This window comes from Molossus molossus, unplaced genomic scaffold (genome assembly GCF_014108415.1).
Source record: "Molossus molossus isolate mMolMol1 unplaced genomic scaffold, mMolMol1.p scaffold_m16_p_15, whole genome shotgun sequence".
In the NCBI taxonomy this organism is placed as follows: domain Eukaryota; kingdom Metazoa; phylum Chordata; class Mammalia; order Chiroptera; family Molossidae; genus Molossus; species Molossus molossus.
In genome coordinates, this window is record NW_023425350.1 from 3,584,952 (window position 1) to 3,610,993 (window position 26,042).

Below are 26,042 nucleotides of genomic sequence, written 5' to 3' on the forward strand. Positions count from 1 at the left end.
TGTTGCAGGTTACCCACGTCAGGGCACGCACCAGTGCTTCATTCTGTTTTAGTGCTGAACAGTATGTCTTTTACATGGTCACTAATACTGTCTTTCAAACCCTTCCATTCCTCAATCTTTCTCTTCTCTCTGGATATATTTATACTTGTTTACATATTCTTGGTTCAAAAATCACAGTTTTATCATCAAAATAAATAATGATTGTACTGGATTATAACTCGAATAAAATAAATATGCACGAGTCCACAGCGACATAAGTAACTGCTCGAACGAGGGAATGGAGGGAGGACAGCTTTCCCACGGAGAGCCCAGAGAGGCAGAGGAGGGCACGGTCCCAGCGGTGCACACAGATGCGTCACTGTCACTGACCCGTGAGCAGAAGTGTGAGCACAGAGGCGTCTGCAGAGCTCACGTGCCTCCCCCACGGCATTTCCTCATCACGAGGGAGAGAAGAGCCTTCCAGTGTTGGCACCTGGCAGACACCACCGTGGCCAAGTGAGCAGGCTCAGCATCACTGGGGGAGGAGCCATGCCCGTCACCGACCCTCCACAGGAGGCACTCGGAAGGGAACCGCTCACTCCTGCGGTTGTCTCGCCAAAGACGTGTGACTGCTTCTAATCAGGAGGCGGCGGCAGCTGGCCCCTCACAGGAGTGGCCCCAGAACGCCGGACCCGCAACCTTCAAAGTGCTCATTAAAGTCATGAGAGACTGAGGTTGTGTCCCAGACAGGAGAACTCTAAGGAGAAATAACAAACACAACTGACCTGGGTCCTGGACCACAAAAAGGGACATGAGTGAAAAACTGGTAAAATTCAAGTAGAATCTATAGTTTAGTTACAGTATTGTACCAATTTTAATTTCTGCTCTTGAAAAATATACTCTAGTTATGAACGATGTTAACATTAAGGAAATACTATTTTTGTACCTTTTGTTTACATCTAAAATTATTTTAAGTAAAAAGTGGTTTTTAATCTCAAAAGAACTCCATTCTGATGTGCTAAGATGGACAAGTAGAGCAGCCACGAAACAGATGGGCTCCGTCAGCTCGGGGAGGTGAAACATGCCGGCACCTCCTTTCCACGGAGAACACGAGGGCTCAGCAGCAGAGACTTTTTCTTTAAAACAAAAAACTCCACATAATTTAACTTTCATGATTTCCTCTAAAACTCACATTTTGTCTATTATTTTAAACATATTTTCTCCCTCACTGGGGATGTGTAACCACATACATGATCTCTGAATGCCTTCTAGAAGCTTTAGAAGAAAAGACAGACACATGCACATACGACCCCTATAACTCTTTCAAAGCTGTAGTCTGACTCAATTATCTGTAAGTTGAGTTTTATCAAGATAAAGGGTAAATTATCAATAAATTAGGAAGTTACAATATGCTTCTGTGAATAAAGAAGAAATGGTCATTACCTGCCAGTCTTTTCTAAAATAATCATATAAAATAAAATTACTTTGGTACCAAATGAACCTCAAGAAAGTAAGAAGAAACAGTACAAAAGTGATCAGGAAAAGCATATGCAGTGATTCAACAGGTAAATACCAGAAAACGAATCCTATTACTATGACACAGAAACACTTTATTTAAAGTTTATCATGTATTCTTACTTGAAAATTACCTGTTACAAGTCAGGAACAGATCATTTCAGCACACATCACAATTTATTTTTTAAAAACTTTCTAACGTGAAAAATTGAATGCAAAAGATGTTAGTGTGTTTAAACTGTTAACTATAAATGTCAAAATGCACACAAATCAAAACTGCTCCAGGCAAAAGGAAAGCCGACAAAACAGACTGAAATTACCTTGATGTAACAAAATGCTTTACATTGTAAGTGGATTAAAGCTATACTCTGAAACATCTTCGGTGAGTGAATGACGTAAGCGCAGACCTGGTTAGCAGGGGTGAGGGCCATGCAGAGCCAGCGAGCCGCGGTTGGAACAAACAAGGCAAGAGTGAGCAGACTCACACACAGCCCGCAGGAAGTCGCCAGTGATTGCTTCTAACGGTCTAATAGGAGAAGTAAGATTCACTGAAAGTTTCTGTACCTGTCTCTGTTTGTTAAACCCAGAGTCACACGGCTTTAAGGAAGGAATAAAACAGAGTGAAGGACACAAGCGTAAAGTACATCAAATACAAATACATAATCATAAACACAGGCAGCATCCTGTTATTCTTTTATCTTCCCATAACTCTGAACAGACCACTTCTACAGCAACACACACACACACACACACACACACAGTAGTTTATTTCATTAACACACTTGGTAATTTTAAAATTGCACTCTCAAAATGTATATTCTAGTAAAAGAATAAATCATTGGCCATACGTTCAACAAGAAAACCAGGTAAATCAAATTTGTTATGAAAAGTCAATAATCCTACTACCTAAAAGTTTGAAGTTAATTGTTAAATATTCTGATAAAAAAAATTGTAACGATTTATTGCAGACCAGTTCAATAAGGTCTAAATACTTGGAATCCACACGATCATGTTATAAAATGAAATATTCTCTAGCTACACTATAGTTAACGTGCAAAGACATACTCCTAAGACGTGGGCTCCGTCTCCTGGGGCGCGAGGCACGGGTCTAGGCACTGGGAACAGCCAGGTAAGGGGCAGGCCGCGGCCCACAGTGCGGGAGCTCCTGGCGGGAATGGCGCACACCCACACGCTGTGGTTGACCTGGCTACTGGGAGGGAGCCCTAAAAACTCTCCTTCAAAGCAGACACACTGCAGTCACGATTTCTGTGCCGTGAGGCCGGTGGTGAAGACTGCACCCTCGCCGGAGTGGCCGAGAGCGGGGCACTGGGGTGCCCGGCGATGCCCAGCGCTGGCCACGGGCAGCCCTCAGCTCCTCCGCCCTCACTCCCCCACTCTGCCTGGGAACCTTGCTTTCTAGCTTAGTACCAACCTCACATTAGGAGGTGTTTTTAGAAAGTTACCATGTGTAGCTGTGGAGACTAGAAAAAATACCGAATGGGAGTGCTCAGGAAAACAGTTTACCACAAAAGACCCAGAACACAAAGGAAAGCCACTGTTAACCTAGTTGGAAAATGTAACTTACTCTTCAAATACATGAGAAAAAATAATTAGGTCAAAGTAGACAGCTGAGGTTTCGCACCACATTTTCAGGGCAATGTTTTATCAAACAAAAGTATTAAACGACTGCAGTGAACAGGATCGTGTCACTTTTTATAACTTTGAACTATCCTCTCAGTCAAGGTAGTTGTGGTGTGCTACCTGCTCGGGAAGGGCTGTCTTCGAGTTGCAGTCTGGCACAAGGACTTTCCCATGGGAAGTGAATATAATTTTCATTATATAATTAAAGAAGGAAGAAGCGAATCCCCTCCCGAAGGGAAAGACTGCAGATGCATTTCTGAGCACCCGGGGGGCGCTGGGCCCCTAAACGAGCGCCGCCCACGCCCACGCCACGCCCACGCCCACGCCTTACCCACGGCGGCGGTGACTGTCTGGGCCAAGGCCGCTCCTGACAACGAGAGACACTTGATTGGGACGCATATTCATTGGAAAGCACGTTAGAAGTTCTAAACCAGTGGTGGAAATAAAAATGGTCTACAGTTGAGTCCCATCTTTTTTTACTTTTCACGTGGTCGCTCGACTGACCGGGTGGTTTGATGAACCAAGACCCTCATTTTACCCGTTATCAATGCAGCCGTGTCCATCGGACTCTGGACGTGCCCGTCGGCCCCTGGCTCCCCACAGCCCGTTCTGTGCTCCCGAGTCTTCACCAGCCTCTCCGACAAGCGGGCAAGGGACCTAGCAGCTGGCTGAGGACGGAGTGAGCTAGTGGTCCTGCAGCTGCCCCGGGCAGCCTCCCACCCACAGGCTCGGGGGCAGGTTCCTCTGCTGCCCCACCCGCCCAGGGGACATGGGCACTCGGCACACCGCCAAACCCGCGAGCCATCACAAGGGCACTGGTAGTCCTTGAGCTAAACCGAGGCAGGATAAAGAGCAACGAACTGCTCTGTCCTTCCTTCCGGTGGAAAGTGCTTCTCCATGACCCTGAAGTAGCCCCGACAGTGCTCAGGAGCCGCTGCAATGCCGAGCCACGCCCGGAGGAGACCTGGCGGGAGGCAGGCCCCAGACCGGTCCTTCCCACGTCGGGCAGGACCTGAACGCACAGCGGGAGCTGGACTGAGCAGCAGCAGCGGACATTCCCCGGGGAGCTTCCAGGTGTGCGCAGTATTTGGAGCACACAAACCACCGAGGGCCCTTCCAGAGTCCAAGAAAGCCAACCGACCGACGCCTTTTCGGCCAGGGAGGCACCAACAGATAAAAGGCTGAGTTCATCTAAACCGATGGGAGTATTTGCACTAAGACAAGGTTTTTAAACATGAATAGTTTTAGTTTCTGAGTCTTTAAAGCCCCATGCAAAGAATTCAGCCTCGGGTGGTAATAATAATAATAATAATAATTACGGACTCGAAGCATATAGGGCTGAGTAATCCTTAAATGGGGCTGGGCGGCAGGCTGCTTTTCCCAGCTGAGGAAGCCGCGTATCAGAGAAGTTAAGTGCTTTGTCCAAGGCAAACAGCTAATCAGCCAGGTCTACTGAACCTGAAGACCACATGCAGGACTCAGCCGTCCATGTGGACAGCAGCCAAGGAGGCACGGCCGTGGGGGCTGGGCCAGGCTGTGCTCTCGGCCACACGGGCGCTCCCTCCCCTCCTGAACAACTCAGCCAAGCCCACTGACCGAGTCTCGAGTGTCCATCTGTCCCGTGGAGCAGGGCTTGCCCATGGGCACTTGGATCTCAGAGAACCCTTGAGAAGAGAGGCAAGTCCAAGGTGGGGGCCAGAGTTCTTTTACTCCTGGTTTTATAAACTGGAGTTCTAATTACGATCTCATTTCTAAAAAAGACTTCTCTGCTTGAAAAGTTCGAGAAATACTGGTTCTTTCCAGCTCTAATATTCTGGGAGCATATCTTTAGTCCAATATTATTTTTTGCCCGTTTTATACGATTTAGCATATATTTTCTCTACTATAAAATTATAGGGGGAAAAGCTAGCACAGAGGCTTATATTTTACATCCCCACCTTTGTGAAACATTTGGACATATCTGTAATTCATCTGATAAGTCCTTGGCTGGCCTTCACAAGATACAATCATTACAGTGTTCCTAAATGTTAGAAAATGCAATTATTTTCATAAGGATCTACTTTATAAAGGTTTATTAGAAATGGCTCATGGTAAAAAAAGATGGGACCACCTATACTGAAAAGACTATGTAGCTGGTTAACTCTTTATGGTCTGGCTTTTTTTGGTGTTTGTTTTTAAACTCATTATTCTGTGTCTGTAATGACAATTTGTCCAAAAATATTTGTGTAGCTCCTGACTTATCCGTAACAGGTCCTGTCGTCGGGTGGTCCCCTGAGGGACAGCAGAGTGAGCAGAGCGACTCCCGGCAGCTCTGACCCCCACAGGAGTCTTCCATCCAGGACTAGGAGCCGTGTGAGCCATGAGGCTAAAGGAGCTTCGTATTAACTAGTCCCTGTTGGTTCAGGACAAAGATCCCAGTGCCCCGAAGACTGACGCCTCCCCCATTTCCACCACTGCTTTCATTGGGCTTCGGACTGAGCGGCTGCGTCTGCTGGTCTTCTACAGGCTACTGTCCCTGTTAATCTCCTAAAAGCAAAGCTGGGTAAGTATCTATTATTCACTAAGCAGATCAGAAAATTATCTTTTAATATTAAAAGAACAGCGGGTAATAGGGTTATTTCACTAAACAAAGGCACTAATATATTCAGAACTTCTTTGCTCTCTGTTATTGGGCTTCTTTCTAAACACACCTTGGGAACTGTTACTTCCCCTTCCCCCAAACCTCATTGCAAACCCTGCCTGACACTCCCTCGCGGGCCGAAAGAAACCACAGGCACTTTCTAGCGACGTGTTCGCTCACATTCTCAGGCATGGGAACAGCGGCTGTCCCAGCATGTCTGTGTCCCTAGGCCACCAAATTCTTCCCAGTATCTGATTTTCTGAGATATCAAACTGTGCTGAGGAGTTTTAGCTCAGAGAAGTGCACTGTGTGCACAAATCTATGTACTGAAGGCTCTCTGACTGAACTATAAGTCATTCTCGTGTACAGTGCTAATGATCCATGGAGTCAAGATTCTTCCAACACCCAAACTGGATTATTATGGTTTATTGTGTCCATCATTCATGGATAACTGAAGTCACTCAAACACATCAGCTAAAAAGATAATGATTTTAAAACAACCATCAACCCTTACTGAACATACCAAAATGGTTCTCTTTCTCCCTCCTACTAACATTAACTCAAACCTCAAGTTAAAAGGCCCTTGTCTACCCAAATGCACGGCTGACGCTAAAGCAGTATGGATACACTCGGGATGCGGAGCCGCATCCAGTCCAACCGCTGTGGACGCTCAGCACAGCCTCAGACGACAGCGACCATGTTTACACGGCACAGCATTCTGTTGAGGCTCATCACATTAAATGTATTTCTTATTAAGTATAAAGTCTTGAATAATAAATAAACAAAGCGACTTCCTATAAAAGTCCATTTAAAAGTCACTTTAAGGTTTTGGGGAAAAGGGAGTTAAATAATTCCCTTCACTTGTGAAGTAGCTCTGTGTTTACCCGGAAACTATTCTAATAAATACACCATTAAGAACGTAGCACTGCATTTACACTAAGGGGTCCAAAGCCGTGGCCACCTAGATAGGAATGAGTCACTGAAGAGCCATCTCTGGTCTACACCATCTAGTTCACAGTGTCTTTCTGTGGTCTCAAGGGTGATTTGGACTATTTTCAAAAATGTTCTGCACGTGGAGTGCACACGAAGCTCAGGAGGCAAGGCAGAGTGAGGACAGAGCTCACCACGAAGGAGCGGACACCGCCGTGGAATGCCCCGAGCCGCCGGGAAGGCTCCTCCCTCGCTGGACCCCAGGCCCCGCCCACCCACCTGAAGGGGAAGGCAGGGAACAGGGCACACAGCAGCTTCTGAACACTGCAGGAACAGGCATTAGTAGCCAGCTACTCCGAACGAGCTGCCGCCCGCCCCGAGGCAGTTAGTAACCGCGGCCCAAGCGGTGCGCTGCGGCCACCCCACGCGCATTACCCTCGGGGAGGCCGTGGGAGACGGGAGCCCCTCAGCAGCGTCCTCCGTGATGACCTCCTAGCAACACAAAACACGAGTGTGGAGAAAGGTGAGGGTGAGCCGGACTGGGGTACTGGATGAACACGATGTAAATGACAGCGTGACACACTGGAACTCGGAGGGGAGACGACTTTCCCTCAGGGACACTTTCACATGTACACAGAGGTTAAGTCCTCGCTCTTTGCCTCCTAATTTATACAATAAATACATTAACAGGGACTTTCTCTTTTAAAGTATTAAACTAACTGTATCATTGGGAACACCTAACAGTTACACAAAAACATATATTTTTCTGGATTAGATTTAATAGTACATTTGAATAGTTTCCTTATCCTATTTAATTTCTGCCATTAGCTTAAAATGTTCTTTCACTAGATCATCCGATGTTTATGCAATGGGGCTAACGTAGACACAGATGCCGTATATGCCCGCCCTCTAGGAAGATGCCAGGAATTAGCAGGTGTGAAGGCTCAGTGTTACAAGTCTGGTAGCAGACACTACATCATAAACCAGAAACGCTGGTTGTAAACAACTCAACATCTATCCACTGAGGCTGCAGTCATTTCTTTCCATAGATATTTAACAGAAATAAAAACAAAATACATTTTATGTTAGTAATAGCTTATGTTTCCTAAAACTATTTATACAATAAGTTGCATTATTTTACCACAGAAAGGAAACAACCCAACTCTAGTGCACTAGAGGTTCCTTAGTAGATCATACTGTAGTTACCCCTTTTTATACTTACTAGGCCATTGCTTTGATCTCTGGGCAAATTCGATTTTACTGATGGACGTGAGATGAGATGTTGGGCACCGCCAGGGTAATACCTTGGCGTGTAAAGGTATGGGGCAAAGAATGGCTATGGAAAAAACACGTAACAAAAGAATGGGATAAACAATTACAGAAATCAAAGTGTAATGAAATTTATCAAATGAAACTAACCAATAAAATACAACTCCAGATTTTTAATGCAAGTGACAAAACAAAAGAAAAAAGCCTTTCCCGTATTCTACAAGATATCAAACCCAAACTTGACATAGTATTTAAATTTCTATATTATTGACTTAATAAAAGCTTTTTTTAAGTAAGCAAAATTTTGCACCTTATAATTTGACACGTTTCTCTTTACATTAACAACTGTATGGCTTATTACCATGTGTCAGGTTCTAAGTAATTTATAAATATTAACTCACAATCTCTTTTTGTAAAAAAGCAGAATGGAATCTTAATAGAAAACTACTGCTTACAAAAAAAAACAAAAAACGATCAGTCTTTAAGTAACACCAAAAACACCTCAATCATGTGAAAACACCCCAGCATGGACTCCAGGAACATGTTACCCTAAGTTCCTAGAGTTTACGCTGTCTTCCAAGGAAGCAGGCGTATTTTCACTGGGGAGCCCACTGTTTAGGTGAGATTTATGACTCCGGCATTCATGTGTAACAAGCTTCTTGGTAACAGGCGCTATCAGATTATACGGGCTCAACGCAGAGATTAAAACTCCCCACACTTTATTATACTCGAGTAACACCTTTCATACTCCTGCCATTTGAGGAAAATTATTCTTTTACTTTCAGACTAAAAACCCTCAAATAACTAGAGTAAAAAATAACTAGACATAAAAACATAAGAAAACTTTAAGTGCTTTAAAAATAATAAAATACTAAATAAAGCATGACGATTGTTATGCATGTGAAATGAGTGGACACAAGGTCTCAGACAAGATGGTGTGGAAATTTTTTAAAAAACAAACTCATGGTCTCAAAAGTCCAACTGTCACCTCGTGGTCGATGGAACCATTTCCAGTCCATCCCAGCAGCTCTAGGACGTGCGTGAAACCTGCGCATCACACTGCGGCCGCCGCGCAGCCCGCGGGGCTGGGACACGGGCAAGGGACCCCGTCCCACCCTCTCCTCGTCAGAGTCATGGACCGACAGTCAGGGGCCTCGTGTGGCTGATAACTTATATGGCCAACAGTTTCAAAAACCGAAATTTAATTTGAATTCTGGAATTCCTCTTTGCCACATGTGCTCTCAAGGTGTCTCTCTTCTAGCTCAGGTGAACTTGACGTAGACACACACCGGTTTCACAAAGACCAGCCGCTATGCTTTCTCAAACTGGGCTCGAGAGGGAGACAACACACATCAGAAATGGTGACGGACTGAGGAGGCAGCTCCAGAAAGCCTAATCCTGGGGTTCAGGCTCTGTCTGCCTACAGGAGGCGCTGGTGTTACTCATTACGGTGAGGGTAGCCTGAGCCTAAGAAACTGGACAGGGTCTGAACACCAGGATAATTAATTGTGCTTTCAGCTTTCCAAGTAGAAAATTAGCATACTTCTCTTACACGTGACTGAGACAGCTTGAAAGAAGACTCTAGAATGGGCTACGGAGCTATTATTTGGCAATAATGCCTGAGTCCTACAAGCACTGTTTCCCATTATTATCTCACACTTAAAAGCTATACTATATATTAAATATGGTTTACTGCAGAGACTTGTGCTCATCACTGCTTCCGATGCCAACATGAGTCACGGCACCAAACACAGCGGACAGAACCTCTGCTCACCACTGCGGACTCCACAGTGCTCACTCCCTTCTTTCATTCAAAACAACTCTACTGAATTAAAAGACAATAAATAAAAGGCACGGGTAATATTCACACTCAGCTGATATCTAGAACTCATTAAAATTAAAAATTCTTTTGATTTTTAAAATATTATATATATATTCAATTAAACTTAACTTTTGCCCTAGTTTAAAGCTAAGGTACAGTTTCAAAATAATAACAGAATCCATAAGCAACAAACTTCTGCTATCTCCCCAGAACTAGGTCTTAACAGCCCAGCCCCGAGCACTCCTCACCCTGTTGTAGAAGGGGTGCTGGGGCCCCGTCATCCCGCTGTAGTAGCTGCTGTGAGGCTGTGGCGACACAACCCCCGCTCCAAATGGCCCATTGAAGGACGTGGAAGAAGAACAGACGGACGGAGCCTGACTGTAGCCCGACGCAGGTCTGGGGGGGGCTTCGTGCAACGGCAGCGGCGGGTACGCGAGTCCTCCGATGTTGATCTGGTCTCGTGCGGCACGAACATCTGAAAGGTTAAATGAGCCCCGGAAGGCAAGAGAAAACAGGACATCAGTATCAGTCCTTTCGTCACCAGACAGAAGCAGGAGTCACACTGTTGCCAGGAGCCGACTGGATTAGAGGAGGAGACGGCCGGACGGCCCGCAGCCCCGGGCAAGAAGCCCGGCTCCTCCGCACAGAAGCTCTTCATGATGCGCAAGGCCGAGCACATCGGACCCTTCTCTTCAGTCACCAGAACTACCCATTTTCCTCTGACCCTTCAAGGTATTTGTTTGTGCTACTCTAACAATAGGTTCGTAAGTGTTAGCAGCTCTTAACAACTGACGCCTGCCTGGTGGTAATGAGCACAATGTCGGCCGAGACTGGGGCTGGGAGATGCGTCCCTGTCCCACCGCCGCGACGTCAGCCTTACGGCAGGTGTCCGCAGAGTGCGCGTGGGGTCCCGGGCTCTCTCCTCCTAACTCCTGGACACTCAGAGGCGGGTCAGTAGCGCGTGTCACACAGAAAACTGCTTCAGCCAAGGTTTTGTATGTACGCACAAGTACCTAGTGGTGCCTCCAACACTTCAGTTACTCCCCAAACTCCAGTCCACAAACCCAAGTTAAAATTTAAAAGTGATGCCAAGATTTCCTTGCCTCTCTGGGTGGAGGTCCCTGTTAGGAACAGAGGTTGGTGACAGAAGAGTCACAGTGGACTGACATCCGAAAGCGGTGACTAAACGTTAAAGAAACCTGAGTAAGGGTTCAGGTGTGTGGGTGGGAAACATAGTAAAGTGAGTTTAATAAATAACATTTTTTGTTGTTGTTATTAATCCTCACCCGAGGGTATTTATCCATTGATTTTTAGATAGAGACGAATGGAGGGCGGGGGAGAGAAAGAGAGAGAGAGAGAGAGAGAAACATCAATGTGAGAGAGACACATCACTTGGTTGCCTCCCACACAACCCTGACCAGGGCCAGGGACTGAACCTGCAACCCAAGTATATGCCCTTGACTGGAATCAAACCCCATGACCTTCAGTCTGAGGGCCGATGCTCTAACTGCTGAGCCAAACCTGGCAGGGCCAAATAACATTTTCTTAACATTCTCAAAAGGATGCCGAGACTCCCAATCACTAATCCTCCTGTGTAGAGATTGGTTCAATAATTGTTGGGTCTCATGCAGCAGGAGAAACTTATATAGCTAAGAAGTTAAATATAAGAAAATTTTTGCCCTGGCCCGTGTGGCTCAATGTTAGAGCATCGGCCCTTGCACCAAAGGGTCACAGGTTTGATTCCTGGTCAAGGGCATGTACCCCAGCTGGGGCGCGGTTGGGAGGCAACCAATCAATGTGTCTCTCTCACACCGATGTTTCTCTCTCTCTCTCTCTCTCTCTCTCTCTCTCTCTCCCTTCCACTCTATCTAAAAATCAATGGAAAAAATATCCTTGGGTGAGGATTAACAAAAAGGAAAATTTTGAGTACTTCAGAGATGAAAAATTCAATGCACTATGAACACCCACCTGCAATAATTTCCCGTAGTTTGGGGTCCAGGTTCACAGTGCATGGCAAAAAAGTCTTCACATCCCGAGCCACTAGAACCGGGGTCCTCGAAGATAGAAACACTTCAAAGTTTCTGATGTCCCCATCGATTTCAAGCAGTGGCTCAACATCTTTTGTTGTTGGAATATTCTTTGATATTCTTCAATCAAGAAAGAAATGGAAAAGGTCATTAACGTCACTGTTAGAAAGGCAAATTGTATGCATAACTTAAAATTTGTTATTTATAAAAATAAATAATACATTACCATAGTTTGCTGTCATTAAAAAAATTTTAAGGAAAAAAATAGGAGGTATAGTTACAAAACTGCCAAAGTGACAAGTGAGGTCAGAGTAACAAGTGGGGCCAGGAAAACACAGCGACAAGCACCTCTCAGCGAAACCCAAGGGGCCACCGTTTGCCATGAGGACGACAGGTCTCGGACGACTTAAACAGCCGCCCACACGTCACAAGACGGGGATGTGACGGACTCTAAGGTCCGCGCTTATTACAGTATACCCTGGGTCTTGTCTTTGTGAAGAAAAGAAGAAATAAAGAATAATTTCTGAATAAATTACACAAACTAGAAAGTTAGCACAGGTTTTTCCTTTTCTTAAAAAAAGTTTTATTTTCTATTGTAAAAGAAATATATACCTACTATAGAAGCATATTTTTAAGGCAGAAGAATACAGAAAAATAGAGTGGGGAGAACATAATTTTATCAAACAGACATAGTAACTACTAATTAATATGTCACCTACTATTTAAATATTATGATGATATTTATTATACAGAATTTTTAGAGTTGAGTTTATACATGTAAACAATTCTGTATCAGGCAGAGGTCTTAAGTGTAAAAAGTAATATTCTTTAAAAATACTTGGTAAACACTTTTTTATCAAACTATATAAAACTGCCATTTTTCTAGGTTTCAAAAGGTCAGATATTGACAATTCCATCTGGTAAACAATTCTGTATCAGGCAGAGGTCTTAAGTGTAAAAAGTAATATTCTTTAAAAATACTTGGTAAACGCCCTGGCCAGTTTGGCTCAGCGGTTAGAGCGTCGGCCTGCGGTCCGGAGAGACCCAGGTTCGGTTCCCGCTAAGGGCACGTACTTCGGTTGCAGTTTGTCCCCGGCCCTGGTTGGTCGTGCGGGTGGCAGCCACTCGATGTGTCCCTTCACATCGATGTTTCTCTCTCTCTCTCTGTTCCTCTCTCTCCCTCCTGCTCTACCTGAGCAAAAAATGGAAAAATGTCCTCGGGTGAGGATAAAGAAAAAAAAAATACTTGGTAAACACTTTTTTATCAAACTATGTAAAACTGCCATTTTTCTAGGTTTCAAAAGGTCAGATATTGACAATTCCATCTGGTTCCACCTGCTGCGTGAAGGCCCTGTGCCGTCCGAGGCAGAGCGTGAAAGCCAGTCAGAGCTGGAAGGGGTAGAACACAGGGAAGACAGCATCACGGACAAGGAGGTGGGGACAAAACCAGAAATAACCCAAATGTCCACTAGCAGACGGAGAGACAACGAACCCACGGTACATCCATGTGACGGAATACCACTTAGCAAAAAGGGATGGACTGACGTACACCCGCATCAGTATGACTCGGTCTCACAGTCAATCGCACTGAGTGACAGAGCCCACCAACCAGGAGGACACAGCTGACGGTCTTCATGCTGAGACCAGAGAACGGAAACCACCCACAGTACCAGACAGCAGAGGGCGGTCCCCTGAGAAGTCGGGGGTGCAGGGAGAGAGGAGACAGGAAGGGGTCTCAAAGGAACAGGAGCAATCTTTGGTACGCGGTAGAGGTACCCACTCTCCTGACGTTGGGGAGGTTTTGCGGGTAAATACATACATATACCCAAACTGTGGAACTGCACAATTTTAATACGGCACTTTATTGTATGTCGATTATAGCTCATAAAGCTGTTAAAAATCACTTTGCATTTGGACATATCTTCAAAACACTCAACTACCAATTAGTCAAGAATATTACCTGTTAGATTTTACAGTTTCTGAGGAGCAGTAAGATTTTTCAAACCCTTCAAAAAGTGAATTGGGAACTTACTCTACTATTAGTTACAGTTATTTCTTCGGGACTGGCACTTTACTGCTAAGACCCAATATTTGCTACTAGCTCAAAGGGAAAATCCAGAGAACCAAATTTGCAAACAAGGAAAGAGGAGGGTGCCAGTGAGAATCTCAGAACAGCGGTTTTGTTTCCACACATTTCAGAAGTCCCTTTCACGGACCCCGGCACACACGTGTGAAACAGAAAGCCCTCCGAAAGCCCATTCTAACAAATGGCACTCAAACTGGTCATTAAATACATTTCAAATGAAGTGGAAAACTTGGGAGATTGGTCGCACAGGATCATTTGCAGAAGTGGCCCAAAATCAGAGCTTAAACAGGTAACAAGGTAGTTCATCCATTTAGGAGTTGAACACAAAACACTAAGAGCAGCGAGAAAGCTGTCCATGGGAACAGAGCGGACGAGTCACACGGAACAAAGGAGCTGGGTCTCAGCCGCCCCACACGAGCCGCCTGCACAGTGTGGTCCAGCAGCCGAGCGCTCCGGCCGGCCAGCAGGCTGCTTCCCAGACGGGAGTCCCCGTCCAACCCTTGTGCTCAATACATTCAACTCTTCTACTCAAGAGATGTTGATGTGAATGATAAGCTTTTGGCAGTGGGCCACCAAAATCATATGTGCCTTTATTTTTCCCCAGATATTTTTCCAAGGTTAGTATTTAAAGAATTTAAGCAAATTCACTTTTCAATTAAGAGTAAATTTAACTCTCCAACATTAGGAACCATGTGAGTTAACGTTGCCCGCAGTCGGACGGCCCACAGAGAACATCACAAACTCTAGGCACCGACAGCTGCCGGTTCGCTGGAAGGCGATTTCTTCCACGGGACCCATCCAGGCATCGCCCACGCCAACATCAGCGCAGGTAAAAGCATCTGCTTATAAGTGACAGTGGTTAGTCCATACGAATTCCTTGGCAGAAATTACATAAGCCATTCATATTACTCCCATTCAAAATGAGGTTTTTAAATTACATGGGGAAAAAATCTATTTTAAATCAAAAAACACACAGGTTCTGAGAGCATAATTTATGGAGACAGCACTATTTAATCATGTTTTATCTAACAGTAGCTGCCTAATAATGTCGTTATTTGATCATGAGAGGTTAAAAATTAAGATAAATTTTCTTTAAAAATTTAAACAGGAAAAACTTTTAACTGCCTCAGACTTTTATTACCTTGAAGCAAATTTAACATCTAGTACATTTTTAAATACTTCCATCAGTGAATGCCCGTTTATTAAATACTGTCTGTGCAGAGCATTTGGAGGTTCTGGGAGACAGATGGACAGACAGAAAACGGCCCCTCGGCCTTGCTGCAAAGGTTCAGAAACAAAAGCTGAAGTGCCGTCCTTGTTAAGCCCACTGCTCTCTGTGGAAAGACAGCCCAAACCTCAGACGGGAGCTGCCTACGCTCTCCCGCTGCCTTAACCGGCCAGCACCTACCACCCTGCAGCACGGCTCCGCCCCTTCAGGGGAGCCCTCCCTGAGACCAGGTGGTCCTGTTACAAGCCCTCCGAGCACAGAGCTTTCCGGCATACCACACATCACTACTGGAATGTTACATTCATTAGTGGAATTATTTTATTAATGTCTATCTCCCCCCTAGACTGTAAATTCCATTAATTCCATTAAAGCTGGGAACAAGTGTGGTTTTGTTCACCACGGCATCTCTAGTGCCTAGCACAGAATACTATCTTATTACCATAAATATTTGTGGAGTTAATAAACTACACAAGAAAAGGCATTGTTCCCAATGACCTTTATCCTTTTAAAGTAATTTTCGCTTCAGTTATCCTTTCTCCTATAGAAACACCTTGAACTTGGGAAAGCACGAGACGCCCCGCTCTGAGTCATTTCTGTATGTGATGTGACACAGGTCCCACTGCACTCTCACACGTGGGGAGCTAGTTGTCCCCGTACCATTTGTTGAAGAGATTATTCTTCCCCACATTGAACGGGCCTGGCACCCCTGTCCAGGCTCAACTGGCCACAGACACACGGGCTTATTCTGGACTCTCAGGTCTATTCTGCTGGTCTATATCCTCATGCCAGGAGATCCACGCGCACACACACACGCACACACGTGCGCGTGTGTGTGTGTTTATTGATTTTTTTTAGAGAGGCAGGGAGAGGGAGAGAGGAACATCGAAGTGAAAGGATACACTGATCGGCTGCCTCCTGCACGCCCCCTACTGGGAATCAAGCCTGAAACCGGGCACGTGCCCTGATCGGGAACTGAACTAGGTCCCTGGGACAAGGCTCAATCCACTGAGCCACACCGGCGGGGCTTGTGGTAAATTTTGATGTTGAGAGTTCTCCAACTTATTCTTTTTTGAGATTGTTTTGCCTATTTAGGGTCCCTTGCAATTTATATGAATTTGAAGATCAGGTTTCTGTTTCCGCAAAGCAAAGCTACCGGAATTTCCATAGGGACTGCACTGATCTGTAGAGCACTTTGGCTAATAGCAGCATCGCAGTATTTAGTCCTCCTATCCGAGAACACAGATATCTTCCACTTACTCAGATCTTTAACGTATCAGTGTTGTAGTCTGCAGTGGCTTCTCGGGGACTTCCAGAAGCAGGATCATGTCACTCCCCATCAGAGACAGTTTCCTTTGTCTTTCCCACTGAGACCTCTTATTCCTGTGTCTCGTCTAACTCGCCAGCTAGAACTCCCAGTGAGACAGCTCGGGTGCTGCAGCCAAACACCGGGACGAGTCGCTTAAACGGCCTTGATCTCCCACCGTCCTCGGGAGCCTGGGTGTGCACGTTCAGGGGCCCGCACAGTCGGGATCTGAGGAGAACCCTCGTCCCAGTCGGCGCTGCGTCCGCGGTCTTTCTCCTCAGGGCTGAGCTCATCATGAAGAGTCTCCCCTCATCGCCTCATCGCCTCATCTGAACCCGCTTCCCTCCAAAGACCCTACCTCCAAACACTATCACAAACCCAATATATGGATTTGGGGGTAATAGTCAAGGAACACAGGCACTCTTGTCTTGTTCCTGTCTTTGGGGGGTAAACTTGCAGTTTTTCACCACTGGGAATGACGGTAGCTGTGGGTTTTTATAAATGCTCTTTACCACAAGGAAAGGTCCCTTCTATTCCCATTTTCTGAGTGTTTTTATCATGAAAAGGTGCTGCATTTTCTCGAATGACTTTTCTGCATTCATTGAACATTCTCTTACAGTCCTTTTTATTTCTATAAGATTGATAGTATTGTCCACACTTTCTGATTTTAGTTATGTGTGGCCTTCTCTTTTTTTACAGTCAGTCTTGCAAAAGTTTTGTCAATCTTGCTTATCTTTGCAAAGTAATACCTTTGGTCCCACCAATTCTCACCATAACTATTCTATTCTCTATTTTATTGATCTCAACTCTAACCTTTATTTCTTGCCTTCTGCTAGCTTTGAAATGTTAAACTCTGCTCTTCTTTTTCTAGTTCGCCCAAGGTGTCAGGTCAGGCTGCTGAGACAGCTCTCCTACAGTGTCGGTGTCCACAGCCATGCGCTTCCCTCTGCGTGAGCACGGCCTCTGCCCCTTCCCGCAGGCTCCAGCCACTCGTACATCCTCATAAAAACACCGTGGTAATGACTCCGGGAGCTGCCTCTCGTGTCCCGGTGGGAAGAACGGAAGCCCGGGGGCCGGAAAGACAGGCCGTTTCCCGGCCGCAGCTGAAGCCCCAGACGCAGGAGCCCCGAGCGCAGGCTGCCCACAGGCAGGGCCCGGCTGGGCGCAGGCAGCGCTCGAGGGTGTGAGAGGGACACCAGAGGCCTCTGCACGCGTGGGCAGAGCTGGCTCCACGGCGAGGCGTGCCCGTGCCCGCGGCGTCACCGTGAGCCTGCCTCAGCGCCACAGAGCACTGTCGCACTCACAGGCACCCTGTCCAGTAACGAGCGGGAAGACCACCAGGCACTGTGCACACTGAGGATATAATCGTGCCACACCTTTCGGTCTGTTGCTGATTTCAAGTAGTTAATGGGTTTGACTTATGGGTTTAAAGATGGTTTAATTGGGGTTAAATAACCCAAACCATGAAAGGACTTGTCTGGGTTGCCACAGAAGGCACTGGCAGAGCTAACTTGTCCCCAAGCAGCCGCGGGCCTGTGAGGCACCGCACAGGGAATATCGTCGATAAGACCACAGGAACTGCGCGCGGTGCCAGGTGGGTGCTGGACCTACTGGAGAGAGCATTCTGTAGATATATAAATGTCTAGCCACTATGCTATACACCCGAAACTAATACAAAATAATACTGAATGTCAACCATAAATGAAAAATTTTAAATATACATATAATAAAATAGAATCTGTTACAGACTGAAAGTTAAGGCACTGAAGAAGACCAACACATACGCCTGTGTTACCAGGTCACATGGATTTTGATATCAGTTTTTTTCAGACTTACAAGTAGTTTCTCCACCACTTTCACGTGCATATGTAAATTTCCCTGTTGTTTTCCTGTTAATCCAGACCAATACTCTTTGGTTCACAGAATTATGCAAGCAACTACACCACCCCACTCCATGCCAGAGCACAGACTGTCACAACCAGTCAGAAAACTACACGGTAATTAGAAACCCAGGTGACCAGACTGGGTGGAGAAGCAGACCCAACACTTCAATTATTTATAAAAAAAAAAAAAAGGGAGCATCTCTAAGATTATATTGGTGATTCATCTATGAAGTAAAATCCCCAATTAATCTTTCCAGTTTCTGGATCAGATTAACAAAAAACAGCTTACAACTGCAAAGCACGTTGAAAAACTGGGAACATCCGCCTCTAGTTAGAATTTAGCATTTTCTTGATATTCGATTACCAACCCTAAGTAGAGGAACAAAGATGTTTAAACCAATGCAGGATTGCAAATCACACACACACACACACTCGCTCCCATTTTAATATTCTTCAGAACAGCTCATTTTTCTCAGTAACTGAATTTATTAGGAAATGTTATAATTTGAGTCAATTAGTTTATATTCATTCTGCTTTATTTATTGGGATTCTGCGTAAGATTTCACCTGACAAGGCTGGAGTGGGGAGCTGCCCGCGCTCAGGGAACTGGGATGCGGGCCACAACCGCAATTCCAGGGAGGACTTCAGCAAAGAGGGAAGAGAGGCGAGACCATTTACAGCCGACTCAGCAGTGTCCATCATGAAAAACAAAGCCCGTGATCTGAGATGAGGAGTGTATACTATGGCACGGTATTAACAAATATCCCAATGAAAGTAAACGCGATCCACTTTCCATAGCTGTTTGCGAAGCACTACTACCATCAGGTGCTACCAAGTGATAATAAATGTTCACGTTATTGTTGCCTTTAAGAACTCTTCGAAAGTTTTACATTAATTATATATAGAAAGCAAATATTTTGCAATGAAACTCTGAGTAACGGGCATGGAGAATGAAGGCACTAAATTCAAAGCCTGCCCTTGAATATGTCTCAGATGAAAGCCAAACCTTTATTACACAAGTTATCCTTTTTTTTTTTTTTTTTTTGGTACATGCCCCTAGCGGGAACCAAACCCTGGACTCTCTAGTCCGCAGGCCATCGCTCCAACCACTGAGCCAAACCGGCCAGGGCTACACAAGTTATCTTAAAGATTAATGATTAATGAGTATAGACTCCAAATTCTACAATGCTTAGGATTTAATATTTTTAAATGTAAATACAAGTTCATAACATCAATTTAAAGACCGTTTTTTCATGTTCATCCTTTCCCCGAGAGTCAACTTAAAAGAATTTTAGGAGAAATGGGCACTATTAAACTTAAAAACCATGCCATAGGATCAGATTACTTCATTTGCCTACAATCATGATTCTCAGTGCTTACAAATTTCCTGCAAAGCCATTTTAAAAAAATAGATATGGAAATTGATCTTGAGAGTTTAAAATATTCTAAACTCAGTGTTTCGCTTGTTTTTCTGCTGTGAAAGGGCCAGCAAAACACACTCGGCCTCATTTCTTGGCTGACCCAGCTAAGGCTGTCTTCAGTGAGACACTGCCATCTTGTGGAGCTCATGGATACTGCTAACAGACGACTCGCCGAGGCTTTGGGTCAGCACCTCGCCGGAGCCCTTCCATCAGCCAGCATTTCTGTTGTGCAGCACTTTTGTGTTTCCTCATATTGTGAAGAACCTAAAAAAATTCTGAGACCAAACCTCTGCTGGAACAAAATAAGTCCAGGAAAAAAAATCAATCTCTACCTGATCACTAAAAGTATATTTAATGTGTTGGTAAATTTGAATCCTTTAATAATCAGATTTATTCTTTAAAAATGTAAACATGTATAATACTCTTACTGTATTATAAAATAAACTATAAATCTGCAAGGGAAATGATTTTTTACATATTGAGTTATATATATTACTGAAACGGATTTTGTTATTTCTGTTTTCAAATAGCCATAGTTAAATATACTTGAGTTTTTCACACTGAAGTTAGAAACACACAATTTTGGAACACTTAAAATTCTTTCTTTGTTCTACATTAGCTTAAAATACTAACAATTGCATCATGACAAGTTTAAATGGGAATATATTTTAAAAATCAATTCTACCCTATTAAAAGCAGAAGAAAAGCTATTGAAAAGCTACCTAGGAAGGAATGACAGGCCCTTGGCACCCATAAAAGTGGCATAAAGGCTGAATCAAGCTGATGCACCAGCTGTTTCAGTGTGAAACATCACAGCTGAGTTGTTCAAGCTCTCCAGGCAAACCTATTGCAGTTACCAGACACAATCAGAACTGAATAAAGCATTTATTTGGGCTTTTACATATGGTGGTAAGAGATTTGCATTTTTTAATAAAAAAGAAATATTCAAGCCTCTGGAAAAAGTTCTATCTGCTGCAAAATTCCCACTGACACATAATAAATGGTCCCACTATCCATTTGAAAATGGATTGATAAATCTGGAGCTAAAAAAAAAAGCGTTTAGGTCTGCATGTCTCAGACCCACAGCTGCCTCTCTGTGGTCACAGCCGCCCCCGGGTTTCAGAAGAGGCCTGGGGAGCTCCAGCGGTCCCAGCTGCGGGGCCTTAGGTGTCCCACTCTGCCTCCCAGACTTAGGACACAGTCCAGTAGAATGGAATCCCACGTGTGGCCATGCATCGAGGGCTCGAGCAATATTAGCTAGTATTCTTATTAACATGTGTCTGGCACATAATCAACTACATGAACACAATCGAAATGTTAACCATAACAAAAACGGAGTCCAGCCAAGTGCCCCAGCCTTCTCCAGCGAGACCACCGAGCCCCCGCAAGCAGCTGGAGCGAGGCCCGTCTGGGGGTGCTGATCCGAAGCGGCTCCCGCGGCGCGTTCGTAAGAGGGTGATGATGTAAGGAGACCGGACCGACCGCTGCTCTGAACGGTCTAGGGAAATGCCCATGAAAGCACCGGCGTCAGCATCACCGACACAGACAGAAACATCCCCAGATCTGTCCGCTGAAGAGGTGCGTGTGCCTGACGGGGGTATACTGGGGTAACCACGAAGGAAACGGTCTACCCACAGCGAGAGTCAAAGAACACATGTCTATGTGGATAGTGTTCTTTCCAAAATACAATGTGGCTTCTCATTTACCACCTCCCTCCAATCCAGGCTTTCTCAATGCAAATATCATCACATTTCTTTTCTTTTATTTAGTCCTCACCGATATGTTGTCATCGATTTTTAGAAAGAGAGGAAGGGAGAGAGTGAGGGAGAGAGAAACATCTATGTGGAGAGAAATATCGATCAGTTGCCTCCTGTTCATGCCCCCACTGGGGATCAAAACCTCAACCTGTTGGTGTATGACATGACACTCCAACCCACTGACCCACCTGGCCAGGGCCTCATCCTATTTCTTTTTTCTTTTTTTTCTTTATTGATTTCAGAGATAGAGGAAGGGAGAGGGAGAGAGAGATAGAAACATCAATGAGAGAGAACGTCAACTGGCCACTTCCTGCACGCCCCCCTTGGGGACTGGGCCCACAACCTGGGCATGTGCCCTGACCGGGAATCGAACCGGGGACCTCTTGGTGCATGGTCAACGCTCAACCACTGAGCCGCACCAGCCAGGCTATGTCTTTATTCTTTCAGAAATATTCACTACTGAATACTCTATCCCATGAATGTCTAGAGGCAAGGAATTCAGCAAAGCTGAAGGAAGTTACAGACCATGAAGTTAAGTTTGGTTCAGGAAACAAATATTAAAGAAATAGCAATGCAAATATTTATAAAAGGGTTACTATGGTAAGTGCTATTAAAAAACCTATCGGTGTGCAATGAGCACATCTGATAAAACCTTAGAGAACAGGGTAAGCCTGGTCACCAGGCTTCCTGAGGCAGTGGCATTTAGGATGGGACCAGAACAGGGTGGGGGAGGGGAGAGTGGGCAGGGGCAGAAGGGTGGAAATCATGGCAGATGGCAGGAGGAGGGGCTGCAGCCATGCTCAGACGGCCTGGGACTCCAGATAAACCTGATTCCTGTACACAGAATTCTGACCAATTGCTTCACTTTATCCACAGGCCCCATCAGATACGCAATGACCATCACTTTCATTTACACTAATACATCAAATTCAACATTGCAAGCAACTCCTTCGTTGTCCTCAGTACTTACCAGTCCTCATGCTATGGAAACCACCTTCCACTCTCTCAATCAGGAGGTTCAATATGGGGGAAGGGGGACAGGCTACGCAACTGGCAAGCCCAAGAAAAAGTCAATTTAAAAAATGATCCAAAAATTAGGCTTATAAGTTCATCATTTTATTAGAAAATAATGAATGAAATGTTCTTAAGAAATAAGCAACTATTGCAAGAGGGGAGACGCACAGGGAAATGAGTGATAAATTCTGGCAGATGTACAGAGTAACTCGATTTCTTTCAGTACATTGCCATCTATAGTAAAAAAATGAAGATATTGATAAAATATTGACCCCTGGCATAAAGTATTTACATTATAAATACATTAAGGGCAAGTGTGTTTGGGAATAAAGACAGAAGACAGTAAGTTAATAAACAGAAAATGATGACAACACAAACGCCCACAGAGAAGCCATGTCACCTCAAGAAGATGAAATCGCATTAAGATTCTAAACTGTACATAAAAAACAGCAAAACAGCATGTATGAGACTGTGTTTGGAATAAATATTTATAGTATCTCAAAACCCAAATTAAGAAAAAAGACCATCAATACAAAGAATATACTTTGTACTACAAAGGAGATAACTTCCCCACAAATCTAACTAGTGTCCAATTTTTCATGCTGTTCAAAGTCATAATTTAAGCCCACTTGCAAAGAAACAAACCCCTGCTTATCTGATCTGGGCCACATTATGGGGACCGGGGGTCAGGTAATAACCACCCAGAACATGAAGGAAACAGGCAGGTGGTTAGTGAGCACTGAGAGGTAAACTTAGGAGAACTCTGGCTGAATATCGGAAGAAATATCATAATACGACGTTGTATTACAAACGTGTCTTAGAGCGCAGAACTAGCACTACTTGAAAAGCTAAAGATGCTGAATTTAATATAAATGTTTTAAACTGGGGCATCCGCAGTGCCTGTTGAGAAAATAGCTATCTCAATGCAATGAAAGATGGCTGCCATTCTTAGGCTCACTCACAAATAATCAATTGTTTTTAAAAATCAAAAGGTAGTACCAAGATAAAGGCTGGCATTATTCTTATCACAAAACTATTCTGACCATATCATCCTGAGGAAAAGAGGTCTTCAGCAGTGTCAAAACAAAAATTTTGAACATTATCTTCGTGAAAACTCTTAAAATTGATCTTTTCAAACCTCTATGATTGCTTAAAATGCTTACTGGAAAATACAAGAAATAAAGTTTTATAACTAAAATATTTCGGTGGTTGTCTAAAACACTATAATAAAAAGTAGACAGAAAATCTTTATCTACAGTTTTTATTTTACTCCCTTTCTTCTTACTAAATGTATGTTAACAAAAAAAATCCCTCAAATGATCTAGACAAAAGCTTTTAGCTCAACACATAATTGCAAGAAAATTACAATAATTGTACCAATTAAAATAATCTTGAATGAACAGTATGTCATCTTAATGTTCCAATGGTTTATAGAAGGATCTACTTAATTAGCTAAAATTGCTTTCCAGTGTTAGTATCAAATGTCATTTGTTAAAAGTCGAACAATTTAGAAAATAATTTAGCAGAGCAATTTCACCAACACCGAGAACCAGCACCTCCTTCCCAGCGCAGGGCCGGCAGCTGTGTCATCAAACTGCTATAAAAGTCAATGAGGCTTTTTATGGATTAAAAAAATTTACTACTAGCGTTAAAAATACTATTTTCTGATTGTTTTTACCAAATCAGATTTCTTTAATAAAATAAATGAACATCAATTATATACTGCTGTTTTTTTGTCTTCTGTAAATAAAACTTTTTATTATTTAAATGATAACCAATAGCATCAAAGAATTCAACTACAGTTAACTAGAAACAGTCATCGATATTGTTCTAACATATTCCAATATGTGATTTTTCCATATGTAGATCAAATTGTCTTCCCATAGTTTTTCATTCAAATCATCTTAAATTTAATAATTGTGAGTCAAGGTCTAAATGAATTCTCCAAGATCCTTACTACATTGTCTTTTTTTCTTCCTTAGAGTATCTACAAAACATTCTTTGTAAGTATTTGTAGGCGTATAAGACATATCTATTTCTCAAAACAAAGCACCTCAGAATCACTCTGAACCACCCCTTTCATATATGGCAAAGTGCGCCAAGGGCTGAGGTCTGAAATGATGGGTTAAGTAAATCTGTAACAGTCTATATCCAGTTGAGTAAAATATCCCCCCTACAAAAACGCACTCTAAGCTATTTTAATTATATGATAAAAATATCCCCTAAAAACATTTCTTGGGCAAGTGTTCTATTTCATAAATAGATTGAAAACAAGTACTATTATCTTTAAACGATAGGTGATACATTCTCTTTTGTCCTTAAGACGTGTTTTCATTAATTAAAGATGTAATTTCTGAAAACTTCCTCGAACAGCTGGAGGTCGACAGCTGGAGGCGCAAACGCTGGAGATGCAGCAGGTGAGGGCTGCAAGGGGTCGGGCAAGTTCCTCTGGGCAAAGAAGTGTAGCCCCAAACTTTCTGCCACCGGACAGAAACCCGGAGCCTGACACGCGAAACTGACTGGCGGAACCCCACTGCTACTTGCCTCCAGTTGTTTCAAAAGTGTATGCTTTGGGGTTCAATGGGAAAACAGGGGCCATCTACAATACTTTCAACAATAATATATTGCCTCCAGTCAGAATACAAATTCCTGGACACCCAAGTATTTAAGGACAAAGGCATGTTGCGTGTAATTTGCCTTATGATGGTTTAGAAAAAAATATGTAAGCTTCTCAAGGGCATAAGATGTTTTTATACCTGTCCCCCACCCCTGCGCACCCCACCTCCTCGGCCAATCCCTGCAGCACACAAAGGCATAAAGGCCGTAAGCCTGACCCACAGTAAAAACTCACACTAAATACCCATTACGTGAAGAAAATCAGCGAGAACGGATAAAGAGAACTCAAGGGAAGCCGTTAGGCCTCCAACATGTACTCATTTCGGCTTCTTTAAAAAGAGCACGATTAGAACCTGTGATATTCAAATGGTAACGTCCAAAATGAGATCAAGTTAGCCCTCATCCTCTTTGTATCTTTGTCTTCCTGCCACCATCCCAGCAAAAAAGTAGGCAACTCTAAAACGATTGCTTTTTAATTCAAAGCACTGCCCAGTGATAAGTTAACCACGCTCAGTTTCATACAAACACCCTCCACATGTTCCTTACAGTTTAACAACAGGCAGGAATGAGACAGAATTTCTGCAGGAAAATCAGACGATGTGAGCTTTTACTCTGCGGATGATTTCACCGCATAACTCACCAATCCAGAGTTGGCCTCACTGATGGACTGTCCAGCTTACTTCGTACAGAATCTGAAGTGGCTCAGTCTATTTCACAACATCTGTAGGTATCAGTCCTTACGACACTAAGAACACCACCTTCTGCATCTACATGTTCCATGCCTCTAGAGGTACTGGCTGATTTTGACATTAGAATCAATCAATCAATCAATCAATCAATCAAATGTGGTTTGTGAATCATCCTGTCACCACAAGAAAAAAAAACAGTGGGCTTTTTTTTTTTAAGCTTTCAAAGAGCTACTTCTGCCTAC

General features: G+C 43.9%; 1 protein-coding gene across 4 annotated transcripts in view; it reads right to left on the bottom strand.

Moving 5' to 3' along the window:
* Positions 1 to 26,042, bottom strand: part of KIDINS220 (kinase D interacting substrate 220) — an 87,109-nt gene that overhangs the window by 16,077 nt on the left and 44,990 nt on the right. For 3 of the 4 annotated variants that reach the window (XM_036262222.1, XM_036262223.1, XM_036262224.1), the window contains exons 23-25: positions 11,745 to 11,923; positions 10,025 to 10,251; positions 7,908 to 8,021 (exon numbers count right to left, since the gene is read on the bottom strand). In XM_036262222.1, coding sequence (XP_036118115.1) covers positions 7,908 to 8,021; positions 10,025 to 10,251; positions 11,745 to 11,923 — 520 coding nt within the window. Of the gene's footprint in view, positions 1 to 2,058; positions 2,092 to 3,466; positions 3,503 to 7,907; positions 8,022 to 10,024; positions 10,252 to 11,744; positions 11,924 to 26,042 lie in introns of all 4 variants that reach the window. The other variant, XM_036262221.1, reaches the window with a different exon arrangement.